The sequence below is a fragment of the Dysidea avara genome, chromosome 2, assembly GCF_963678975.1.
Source record: "Dysidea avara chromosome 2, odDysAvar1.4, whole genome shotgun sequence".
Classification (NCBI taxonomy): domain Eukaryota; kingdom Metazoa; phylum Porifera; class Demospongiae; order Dictyoceratida; family Dysideidae; genus Dysidea; species Dysidea avara.
In genome coordinates, this window is record NC_089273.1 from 2,650,030 (window position 1) to 2,662,589 (window position 12,560).

General features: G+C 38.0%; 1 protein-coding gene across 1 annotated transcript in view; it reads left to right on the plus strand.

Annotated features, from left to right (window-relative positions):
- The first annotated feature begins 1,029 nt into the window (after window positions 1–1,029).
- Window positions 1,030–12,560, plus strand: part of LOC136246347 (probable serine/threonine-protein kinase DDB_G0271682) — a 113,521-nt gene continuing 101,990 nt past the window's right edge. The window contains exons 1-4 of the mRNA XM_066037740.1: window positions 1,030–1,083; window positions 1,461–1,500; window positions 8,834–8,911; window positions 12,320–12,360. Of these exons, the coding sequence (XP_065893812.1) occupies window positions 1,030–1,083; window positions 1,461–1,500; window positions 8,834–8,911; window positions 12,320–12,360 (213 nt within the window). The remainder of the gene's footprint in view (window positions 1,084–1,460; window positions 1,501–8,833; window positions 8,912–12,319; window positions 12,361–12,560) is intronic.

Consider the following 12,560-nt stretch of genomic DNA (forward strand, 5'->3'; position numbering starts at 1 on the left):
AGTTCAGAGATGACAAGTCCTCCTGAAGACATGACCAGTAACCCACAGGAGGATGTACCGTGGCTTACAGATAATTTTTTTTAGCCTTTAAAGTATTATCTGAACCTCATTCACGATGTGAGACATCACCATGTGAGACATCACCATGTGAGACATCACCATGTGAGACATCACCATGTGAGACATCACTATGTGAGACATGGACAGTCACTTCCTAAATTACTGGAAAAATAGCAGCATATTGTACCAATAATTTGTTCTATCAGGCAATATTGGTTACTAGCTGATTGATCAGTTTTGATTAAATCAAAGCTGATATTAACCTCCACTGTGCTGTGTAGTATAATGATGTGGGGGAGGCTAGACATTAATTATTTGGCATTTCAATTAAGTTCTGTGTTGATGGTTTAGCAGTGACTATCAGGTTTAGGCCATGCCCTGAGGTTTTAGGTTTGTATGTACATACTTGTCTCACTGTATAGCAGTAGTAAAATCCTGGCAAACACCAGTAATTTTTGCTTGTGGTATACATCAAGCTTACAGTGTAGCCTACAATGAGCTGTATATCAATGGTTATGTCACTAATATGAGTCACTTGGTAATGATAAGAATGAGTATTAGTGATATTAGTGTAAATAAGATCAGTTATCAGTATCTGTTGCTTAATTCACTTATTGGAATTATAGGCTAACTTTGTTATCTCTGCAACACACTTTACAAGGCTGCAATTTAGCAGCTGCTGCAGCATTGGTTGGTGAACATAAAACTTTCACGGGTAAGTAGAATTCTAGGAAAACGGGAACGGAACGGAAACGGAAAGCGGGAACGGAAACGATCAACGGAAAATGCCTGATGAAGGTTATCATGTCAATATACGGGTTAGATTTTACAGCATGATGCTTCTTTGTAACATTGTTGGACCCTTTCGCACTGTTCCGCAAAAGCGATCGAAACTCTCTAATAGAGCAGTCACCGTGCATTAAAATACTCTACTAGAACAGTCAAGAATGTTTTAGCTAGCTAGCTACTATGCGGACCTTTAAACCTGTGAATGATGGAGCAACTATGGCTGGCAAAGATGAGGTATGTAGACTAGCGAAAGAGTCATCAATGCTGACTGTTAACTGTTCCTTTAAAACTATAAACATTTTAAAAGATTCAACACTGAAACATGCTTGAAGAAGTTTGTGTAATTATATAGACTGAAGACAGTGTCTATATAGGCTATGCACTTACATGCAGCTTCCTGATAAGAGTTATGTATGATAAGGTATGCTGTTAGCTTGCTTGTCAGCTGCAAGACGTGCATGGCTAGTCTCATATGGCACACACTAGCTATATCATCAACACTATGTAAAAATCTGAAATAACCATACTCCTTGAAACCATACAAAAGATTCAACAATTAAGAGTGAAGAGATTTACAAGTATTCTAATTAATTGACTGTGTTTACATAAAGATGTTAGAAGGTGTATGGCTGCAATATTGTCAAGATAAAAGTTAGGTATGTGGTAGATACAGTAATCAGTATGTGTCAGGTTGAGGTGACTCCAATGAAGAGGCTGAGTGTTGCCAGCTATAGTACAATTATTCACAAACTTTCAATACTAAAAGGCCCCTGGTGAGATACATAGTTTGTAAAACATTCTGTGACTGCTCTATTAGAGTATTTTAATGGACGGTGACTGCTCTATTAGAGAGTTTCGATCGTTTTAGCGGAACAGTACGGAGGGTCCACCAATGTTACAAAGAAGCATCATGCTGTAAAATCTAACCCGTATATTGACATGATAACCTTCATCAGGCATTTTCCGTTGGTCGTTTCCGTTCCCGCTTTCCGTTTCCGTTCCGTTCCCGTTTTCCTAGAATTCTACTTACCCAACTTTCACCACTACACATCACACTACATACCTGCACATCACACTACATACCTGCACAAACCTGTTACACCACAATACTATAATCCTAACTTGTTAAAATACACAACAACACCCATCATAACCTTTACACTAACATTACCATAATATGGCCAACCACTAACTACACATCTTTGTAAACTACTGGACTATTGTAATCTACTGGACTTTTGTAATCTACTGGACTTGGACTGGATAAATAACTACAGAGACCAGGGAAACTTTGTAAATATCAGAACAGGAAATCCACAGTTATAAAATCTCTTGTCTAACCAGCCAACTAATCCACAAATGTGTCATTTGTGCACAAAGTGGCCAACTACACTGAAGTTTGTAGTACTAAACACAACACAACAAACACACTACGCACGCACTCACACACCCACGCATACCACACCCACACACAGAGAACTGAGCGATAGCATCGATAGTGCAATACTGTAGATCGTGATAGTTAATCATGAAGACAAAAGCGATAGCATTGCATCACTATCATGATAGTAGCCAGGATTCGTGCTAATAATGTTATCCATTAGTACTGCCACGATATAGAAAACTCTATATCATATATCACCAAGGTTTATATTACGATATGAACATATATCACGATAATATATAGAAATAACTAACATTTGCAAGACAAACATATTCATTGTAAGTTTAAATGTATACCACAAGCAAAAGGTACTCTTGTTTATCAGGTTTTAAATGCATTTTGTTACTGCTTTACAGTTGAGACAAGTGGCTGGCACTACATAGAAACCTTAAAATCTCCCAGTTTACTTTGGGGTTGGCTTGTTTACCGCACTACACCATACAACAATTAAATGCCAAATACCATATGTATGGCCTCCCCCACATCGTTACACTAAGTGGCGCCACTATTGCGCCACTATTGTGCAACCATCGATATAACTGATTGGCTATATCATATCATTTCACTACCTTGTTATATCGATACTATCGATGTATCGATATATCGTGGCAACACCATTACCTATCATTAACATTTTAAACCTGTATCAAGACACACGGTAGTGTGTCGTGCGGCCCAAGAAGCCGGCGCGCCACACCGTGAGTATATTGACAGGAAGAACGAAAACGTCATTTTCACACCTTTGTATCTCGGTGATCACTTATCTGATTGGAACCAAATTTGCTACACAGTTGCCCGCCAGCCAAGGGAGTCTACATTCTAAATTTGAAGGAAATCGCTCCAGCCATTTCCGAGATACGAGCTGCCAAAGTTTCGTTTTTTTTCTTCGTTTTTTTTTCTTCTTCGTCTTTTCGCACACTTGCAAAAATTGCTATAACAAGCAAACGCGTACTCCGATCGCCTTGAAATTTGGCACACAGAAAGGGAGTCCAAAGGCGAATCCTAGCATCAACTTTGGTACAAATCCGATGAATGGTTCAGGAGTTATGACCGATTATTCGCGTAAAACAAGATCGATTTGTTGTCACGCCTACAGGGTAAACCGCTTCATGGAATGAGTTGAAAATTGCTATGTAGATGGAGTAACCATCGTAGGAGTGCCTTTTGGTGGTTTGAAAGGAATCGAGATAAAGACCACGGAGATATGACACAAAACCCAACCTGTGTCATAATTACGCGATCGATTTTTATGAATAAAAAAGTATTAGTTTTCACGCCTACTAGGCAAACCGCTTAGAGCAATGAGCTGAAAATCGGTGTATAGCTGGAATAATCTTCATAGAAAGTCCTTCCAGTAGTACAGAAGAATCGGATTACAAACCACTGAGTTATGATTCGAAAGCCAACTCCTTGTAGCAAATGCGAGATCGAGATACTCTAATAGAACAGTCACCCTAATAGAGCATTCGGCTAATTTATTTACTCCATTATAGAATTTTATTACATCACAAGTTATTCTGTAGGGAGTTCAGCTGCAAACAGTTAATCTTATAGACAGTTCAGCAAGAAGACAGTCACCATGTGGAGAGTTAAGCAAATATACCACTATAGAGATTCAGAACATTACGAGTCACACTGAAGAAAGTTCAGCTATAAACAAGTCATGCACTGTGTAGAGAATTCAGCTACAATTAAGTCACTCTCTAGAGAATTCAGTTACACAGAATTCTGCTACACACAAGATACTGTGGAGAAAGTTCAGCTACAAACAAATTACCCTTTAGAGTGATCAGCTACAAACAAAACACTTTGCAGGGTGTTCAACTGCAACAAATCAATTACCTTTAGAGCGATCAGCAATGAACAAATCAACACAAATCTACCTGTAGAGAGATCAGCTAGAAACAAATCACCCTGAAGAGAGTTCAGCTACAAAAAATCACCCTGTAGAGACATCAGCTAGAAACTAGACACAATGTAAGGAGTTCAGCTACAAGCAATCACCCTGTAGAGAGTTCAGCTAAAACAAATCAACCTGCAGAGAGATCAGCTACAAACAAATCACCTTATAGAGAGTTCAGCTACAAACAGATTACCTGTAGAGAGATCGGCTACAAACAAATCAACCTGCAGAGAGATCAGCTATATACACACAAATCAACTTGTAGAGAGATCAGCTACAAACAAATCACCCTGTAGAGAGATCAGCTAGAAACTACACACAATGTAAGGAGTTCAGCTACAAACAAATCACCCTGTAGAGAGATCAGCTACAAACTAGACACAAAGTAAGGAGTTCAGCTACAAGCAAATTACCCTGTAGAGAGTTCATCTACAAACAAATCAACCTGTAGAACAATCAGCTAGAAACAAATCACCTTGAAGAGAGGTCAGCTACAAAAAATCACCCTGTAGAGAGATCAGCTAGAAACAAATCACCCTGAAGAGAGGTCAGCTACAAAAAAATCACCCTGTTGAGAGATCAGCTACAAACAAATTGCCCTGTAGAGAGATCGGCTACAAACAAATCAACCTGCAGAGAGATCAGCTACACACAAATCAACTTGTAGAGAGTTCAGCTACAAACAAATTACCCTGTAGAGAGATCGGCTACAAACAAATCAGCCTGTAGAGAGTTCAGCTAAAACAAATCAACCTGCAGAGAGATCAACTACAAACAAATCACCTTATAGAGAGTTCAGCTACAAACAAATCTCCCTGTAGAGAGATCAGCTAGAAGAAGTTACCTTGTAGAGAGTTCAGCTTCAAACAAATCACCCTGTAGAAAGATCAGCTAGAAGAGGTCACCTTGTAGAGAGTTCAGTTACAAAAAAACCACCATGTAGAGAGCTCAGCTACAAACTAGTGACCTTGTAGAGACATCAGCTAGAAGAAGTTATCTTGTAGAGAGTTCAGCTACAAAGAAACCATTCTTTAAAGTGCTCAGCTGCAAACAAACCACCTGTACAGAATTCAGCTACAAATAAATCACCCTGTAGAAAGATGAGCTAGAAAAAGTTACCTTGTAGAGAGTACAGTTACAAAGAAACCACCATGTAGAGAATTCAGCTACAAACTAGTGACCTTGTAAAGACATCAGCTAGAAGAAGTTACCTTGAGAGAGTTCAACTACAAAGAAACCATCATGTAGAGAGTTCAGCTACAAACAAATCTCCCTGTAGAGAGATCAGCTAGAAGAAGTTACCTTGTAGAGAGTTCAGCTTCAAACAAATCACCCTGTAGAAAGATCAGCTAGAAGAGGTCACCTTGTAGAGAGTTCAGTTACAAAAAAACCACCATGTAGAGAGCTCAGCTACAAACTAGTGACACTGTAGAGACATCAGCTAGAAGAAGTTACCTTGTAGAGAGTTCAGCTACAAAGAAACCATTCTTTAAAGAGCTCAGCTGCAAACAAACCACCTATACAGAATTCAGCTACAAACAAATCACCATGTAGAGAGATCAGCTAGAAGAAGTTAACTTGTAGAGAGTTCAGCTACAAAGAAACCATCATTTAGAGAGTTCATCTTCAAACAAATCACCTGTAGAGAGTTCAGCTACAAACAAATCTCCCTGTAGAGAGATCAGCTAGAAGAAGTTACCTTGTAGATCGTTCAGCTACAAACAAATCACCCTGTAGAGAGATCAGCTAGAAGAAGTTACCTTGTAGAGAGTTCAGCAACAAAGAAACCACCATGTAGAGAGTTCAGCTGCAAAGAAATCACCCTGTATAAAATTCTGCCACGAACAAATTGCCCTGTAGAAAGATCAGTTAGAAGAAGTTACCTTGTAGAGAGTTCAGCTACAAAGAAACCATTCTGTAAAGAGCTCAGCTGCAAACAAATCACCTGTACAGAATTCAGCTACAAACAAATCACCCTGCAGAGAGATCAGCTAGAAGAAGTTAACTTGTAGAGAGTTCAGCTACAAAGAAGCCATCATTTAGAAAGTTAAGTTACAAACAAATCTCCCTGTAGAGAGATCAGCTAGAAGAAGTTACCTTGTAGAGAGTGAAGCTACAAACAAATCACCCTATTGAAAGATCAGCTAGAAGAAGTCACCTTGTAGAAAGTTCTGTTACAAAGAAACCACCATGTAGAGAGTTCAGCTACCAACTAGCTACCTTGTAGAGACATCAGCTAGAAAAGTTACCTTGTAGAGAGTTCAGCTACAAAGAAACCATTCTGTAAAGAGCTCAGCTGCAAACAAATCACCTGTACAGAATTCAGCTACGAACAAATCATCCTGTAGAGAGATCAGCTAGAAGAAGTTACCTTGTAGATAGTTCAGCTACAAACAAATCACCCTGTAGAGAGATCAGTTAAAAGAAATTACCTTGTAGAGTGTTCAGCTACAAAGAAACCATCATGTAGAGAGTTCAGCTGCAAAGAAATCACCCTGTAGAAAATTCTGCCAGAAACAAATTGCCCTGTAGAAAGATCAGTTAGAAGAAGTTACCTTTTAGAGAGTTCAGCTACAAAGAAACCACCTGTACAGAATTCAGCTACAAACAAATCACCTGTAGAGAGTTCAGCTACAAACAAATCTCCCTGTAGAGAGATCAGCTAGAAGAAGTTACTTTGTAGATAGTTCAGCTACAAACAAATCACCCTGTAGAAAGATCAGTTAGAAGAAGTTACTTTGTAGAGAGTTCAGCTACAAAGAAACCATTCTGTAAAGAGCTCAGCTGCAAACAAATCACCTGTAAAGAATTCAGCTACAAACAAATCACCCTGTAGAGAGATCAGCTAGAAGAAGTTACCTTGTAGATAGTTCAGCTACAAAAAATCTCCCTGTAGAGAGATCAGCTAGAAGAAATTACCTTGTAGAGAGTTCAGCTACAAAGAAACTATCATGTAGAGAGTTCAGCTGCAAAGAAATCACCACTGTCCAAATTTCAAGGCAATAGCTCTTTCCAATCTGAAGTTATCAATTGTCAAAGTTGGCAAATTGGATGTGTGTGGAAGACCCCTTTTCGCAAATCCGATCACATATGTATTATATATATAATTTGTACATTTACTGATAAAATATTTAAAGTACATCTACTTCATCTTTTCGTCTTCCTGTAGTAAAGAAAAAAAAAACATAAGTTAAAAAAGTCCCAAAGCTGGCCATAGGCCGGCTTTGGGGTATACAAATACAAAAAGAAATGAAATCTAATCCAAAACAGCCAAGCTGTAAAAAAAGTGTGCGGCCCTCAGAAAGGCTATGGTGAAAAAAGATGTGAAATCCAAGGTGGCGGCCAAGAAATGGCTGTGATGGTAGGTTAATGGTAAAAATTTTAATAACGACAATTCAGGTGAATTTTTGTGCCGCTTCACAAAATTTACCTGAATTGTCATTATTAAAAATTTTACCATTAACCTACCATCACAGCCATTTCTTGGCCGCCACCTTGGATTTCACATCTTTTTTCACCATAGCCTTTCTGAGGGCCGCACACTTTTTTTACAGCTTGGCTGTTTTGGATTAGATATATTTATCAGTACTTTCTTTACTAACCAGTGTTACACCACACAAAGCCATCTAAGTGCACTTGGAAGCATATTAAAATCAGTTGAAAAATGTACTTACCAATACAATGGTTCAGACTGACAAATGGAACACACTAAAGGACTTGCTAAAACTGCCATCTTTGAAAAAGCTGAGCAATCTGGATCAGACATTGTGGTAGCATGCATTATATTTTTTGTGTTGCCTTATTGTCCGAGTTGTGTAATACAAACAACACCACCAACAGCTAACAGACATAGAAATGGAGAGTCCAGAAAACACGAAATAACGGAACAGCGGAATAACGGAATAAGCAAAAATTACATTCTTAACATTTTACTACTATATATACAGTCTATAGCATTTATACAATACTCACCTCGTAGCAATTCCACAAAGAATCACTAAGGCGATCCTCAGGGCGATCTTTAAATAGAACTAGCACAAATGTCATGGATTGATTGTGAACTTTAGTAACATTGTATATAGGTAGACTTATATCACGTCTGATTGCAGGTCTTGTTTATTAATGTCACGTGAATACAAGTTTGGTGCGTACGCGAACGGTTGTGACTTTAATCCGGTTGTGACTCGAGCATCGTCGAGAAACTGCTATCACTATACTCATTACAACAAAACTAACCACTCCAGAATAATCTAACTAAGCTAAAATACTTTCTAATACACTTTACTACAAAATCGCTACAACACTATAAGTTCTTTCTGATACAGCTACTTATACCAGCCACCACACACGAGTAACTGCCCGAATTTATTAGTGACAACACTCTATCCTAAGAAATCTTCTCTGAAATAATCTACTTTGGCTAACTGTTAGTTATCCATCGCCAAACAAGCTTAATGTAAATTCAAAAGGTTAAGTGCTGTATTTAGCTGAAAGCACTTTGTGCAGCTTGATTCTAATAAATTCGGGCAGTTACTCGTGTGTGACTGCTGGTATAAGCAACTGTAGTAGAAAGAACTTATAGTGTTGTAGCGATTTTGCAGTAAAGTGTATTTTAACTGAGTTAGATTATTCTATAGTGGTTAGTTTTGTGCTCGTTCTATTTAAAGATCGCCCTGAGGATTGCCTTAGTGGATTCTCTGTGGAATTGTTACGAGGTGAGTATTGTATAAATGCTATAGACTGTATATATGTAGTAAAATGTAAGAATGTAATTTTCGCCAATTTCGTTATTCCGCTGTTCTGTTATTCCGTATTCCGTGTTTTCTGGAGTCCCATAGAAATGTTTGTAAGAGGATATTATACAGAATCAAGCTGTCTTAAGAAATATCCACTTGGTAATGCAGTTCAGAAACTATTGGGATACAGTATTCACTATAGTGATATTTGCTGAAAAACTATTGTGATAGTAATTTTTTTATGATCATTCAGTACTACACACACACATACACAGCATAAAAGCAGCAGCTATGGTAATAGAATGCTAACGATGCAAAAATCAGCAGATCACGCTTTATATCTATGGCAACAGAATGCAAATGATGCAACAATTAGCAAAACACGTCATTCACACCCACAAACAATCAAGAAGCTGCTCAGTAGAAGCCCCACAATCTTGGGATAGGTCAACGACCATACTATACTATGTTTAACAGACCCTTTCCTTTTCCCGCTCCCACACAAAAGAAAGAAAGGGGTCTGGCTACGTGAGACTACATCATTATAATGTTTACAGAGTTTTGTGTCACTGTACTTGTTGGTGGAGCCGACTGTACATCAGAAATGGTCCAGTATCTTGTCATAGCCTAACAATTGTGGCATGTTGTGTGATAATGATCCACCTGCCCACACACCAGCCTCGCACCTGCCTGTACTCCACTTTATAGCCTTCTGATGAGAAACTGAAAATCATCAAATAGTTACCTTATGATTACTTAGTCTTGCGTGGCCAGACCACCTTTTACTCTATCATTGGCTGGGAAAAACAATGACAAAGAGAGGTCTGGCCAAGCACATGAAGCGAGACTAGAGACTACTACGGGTGGAAACATAACAGACCAACTGGGCCGATTATACATACCGTACAAACACATCATAAACACTTACTACACATGCTCACTGATAATTTCGTGTGGTATCACTCCTGCTCTCTCCTGGTCACCTTGCTCATGGTTCACTTCCAGATCCGAGACCTATCCATACTTTCCAGGTATTACCTACACCAGTCTCGTGATTTGCCTTAGCCTTTGGTACGCTTTGGTAGTCCTCGTGTCCTCGTCGATAGCTGATAATCACTCTATAACAGGTATTTGTATGTGTTGTGTAGTATATTACAGTATGATGAAGTATTGATTCTTGTTCGTGTTGTGTCCTCGGGTAAGGATAGAGGGTGGGGCAACATAGCAATGCACAAATGGTCCGGACTTGTGTAAAGGACCACTGTTCCATCCAGACAATCTATGCAGAGAGGCCATTATTAAAGCTGGAAAAGATCAGTGCAAGAGTAAAGTACAATAGAATCAGATTGATCACTATCTAATTACTTTGAGACAAATATTACGTCAGCATAATTTTGGGAAGCTATCAGTGCTATAAGTATGGTTTTGAAAACTATAAGAAAATGTGCACAGTTCGTTAAATATGAGATACTCTAATAGAGAAGTCAGAAATTCTAATAAGTGCAAAGAAAAAAATAATTTAAGGATCATAGGAGTGTACCTGAAGATAGCATAAGTGACCGATTATCAAATGAGGTTTACACTTTACTTTTCATAAATCCAGGAAAGCAGTATTAACCTCAAAATTTCACCACGAGGTAGCACCTTTCTCGTAGAATATCTCACGTAAGTTTGAGCTGATTAGTGTCCGTGTGACAAGTGGATTTCTGCATTCCATATAATACGAAATATCGAACACCGCTACCTATTATCAAACAATCGTTAATTTCCGTTGATCAGCTATTGAAAATTTTGCACCTTTTCTACTGTGGTAACCTCAGTGCAACATACATACTCTTAATTATTATGTCAACATGTTAACTGAAGTACCATGATACTGTAACCGAAGTATAATTTTGATACAAGCATGCACATGTGAGTTACAATAGTGAATCATTTAGTGTTAAAGGTGTACAGTAAAAAGTCAACACAATAACACAGCCTTAACATCTTTGTTTACAACAACCCCTCCTATACAGTCTTTGTGGATACATCTTTCACTCAGGAAAATGATAAATAGTTGGCCAATTCTGCTGCCAAAGTCACACTCGAGTTGTAGTTCTTTCATGACAATTCCTGTTTTCTTTTTCTTCATTTCTTCATCGGTAAGCTCATAGACTACACTATTGGAATTCTCCATATAAACACCTTACGAGTATGTGGAATAATATTGTAAACTTCTGAATACATTACATAATTTTAATGTTTGATAATAGGTCACTATACTGGTGGACATTTAATACCCAATTTAGTCATGACTGAAGAAGGGATTAAATGTCCACTAGTATATCGTCAGGTGTAGGCAACTCCATGCACTTGTTTCATTGCTTTTAAAAATCTAATTTTTCCTTATATTATACTTGTTTGTTTACCTTTTTGTACAATAATTACCAGCGCATAACGCATTAAAAGACTTTACATCAGACTTGGTTTCATCTGAATGGACATACCAAGTTCACTGAATTACTGAAAAGTGGCAAGTGGCTAGTACAATTCATTTTTAGCTACAGTATGTTCAACCCTTTAAACAACGTTACAAATGAAGAACCATATGAGAGGTACCTCTACAATCAATCCAGTCACTACAGAAAATACAGATGATTCCTGTTACAAACTTAGGGAAGTTATCACTTGTTGAATCAACACCTTGAGCTGTCAACAAAGAAAAATAGGACACAAAGGAGGAGAGAAAGTTAGTCCATGATGGATACATTGTATGTACTGTGGTATCACAGTTGGGCTGAAGTGATGTCTAACAGTGACTGACTGATACTACCTGACTGACATACTTACTAATACCTTCAGACAAGTGTAGCTCAATAACACCTATATATGACTATGGGCTTGATTTTTCAGTCATGTAGTCGAAATAAAAGAGGTTCATATAGCTACACTGTACCTAATGGAGGCATTTCAAGTAGTATTAAAGGCACTTTTGTGTTTGATTATACTTAACCAATACTGCCAAGGTGGCATGAAGGTATTGTGAGGCTGGTTTACGTGTTTTTTTTTGAGACTCCATGATCCTTGATATACAGTACTGGTAAACAGTCACACTAGTTAAACTGCTCTACTAGGACAGTCTGGTAGAATGTGAGAACATGATTGCTAAATTATTTAACCAATCACTGCTTTAACTTTAGCAGCCACATGATGACATAAATCAAAACACAGAAATTTAAATGTGTGTGTTCCATTACTGACTCCATTGGAAAGATACTGTATCTCTGAATATATTCATCCCTATTACAGGTAACTTATAAATTTCCTGATTCATGTGATCATGTGATCCACAATAGATAACTATGTAAATATTATAACATGTTGTATTGTGTTATGTTGTTACAGAAGATAGTGATATGGCTGAAAAGAAGAGGAGACCTACTCAAGTGAGTATACACTTATTATACCTGTATTGTGTATTGTGTTGTATAAATGTCAAACCTACAATGTGTGGTTGATGTATTAGTGTGTGAAATAATGTTTGGGGACATTACTGGTCAATTACACTAGTTGTCAGGCCATATTTTGTCAGAAAATAATGTCTTTATAAGTTGAGTGTGTGTGAGATATTGGCCAAGGAGGGACA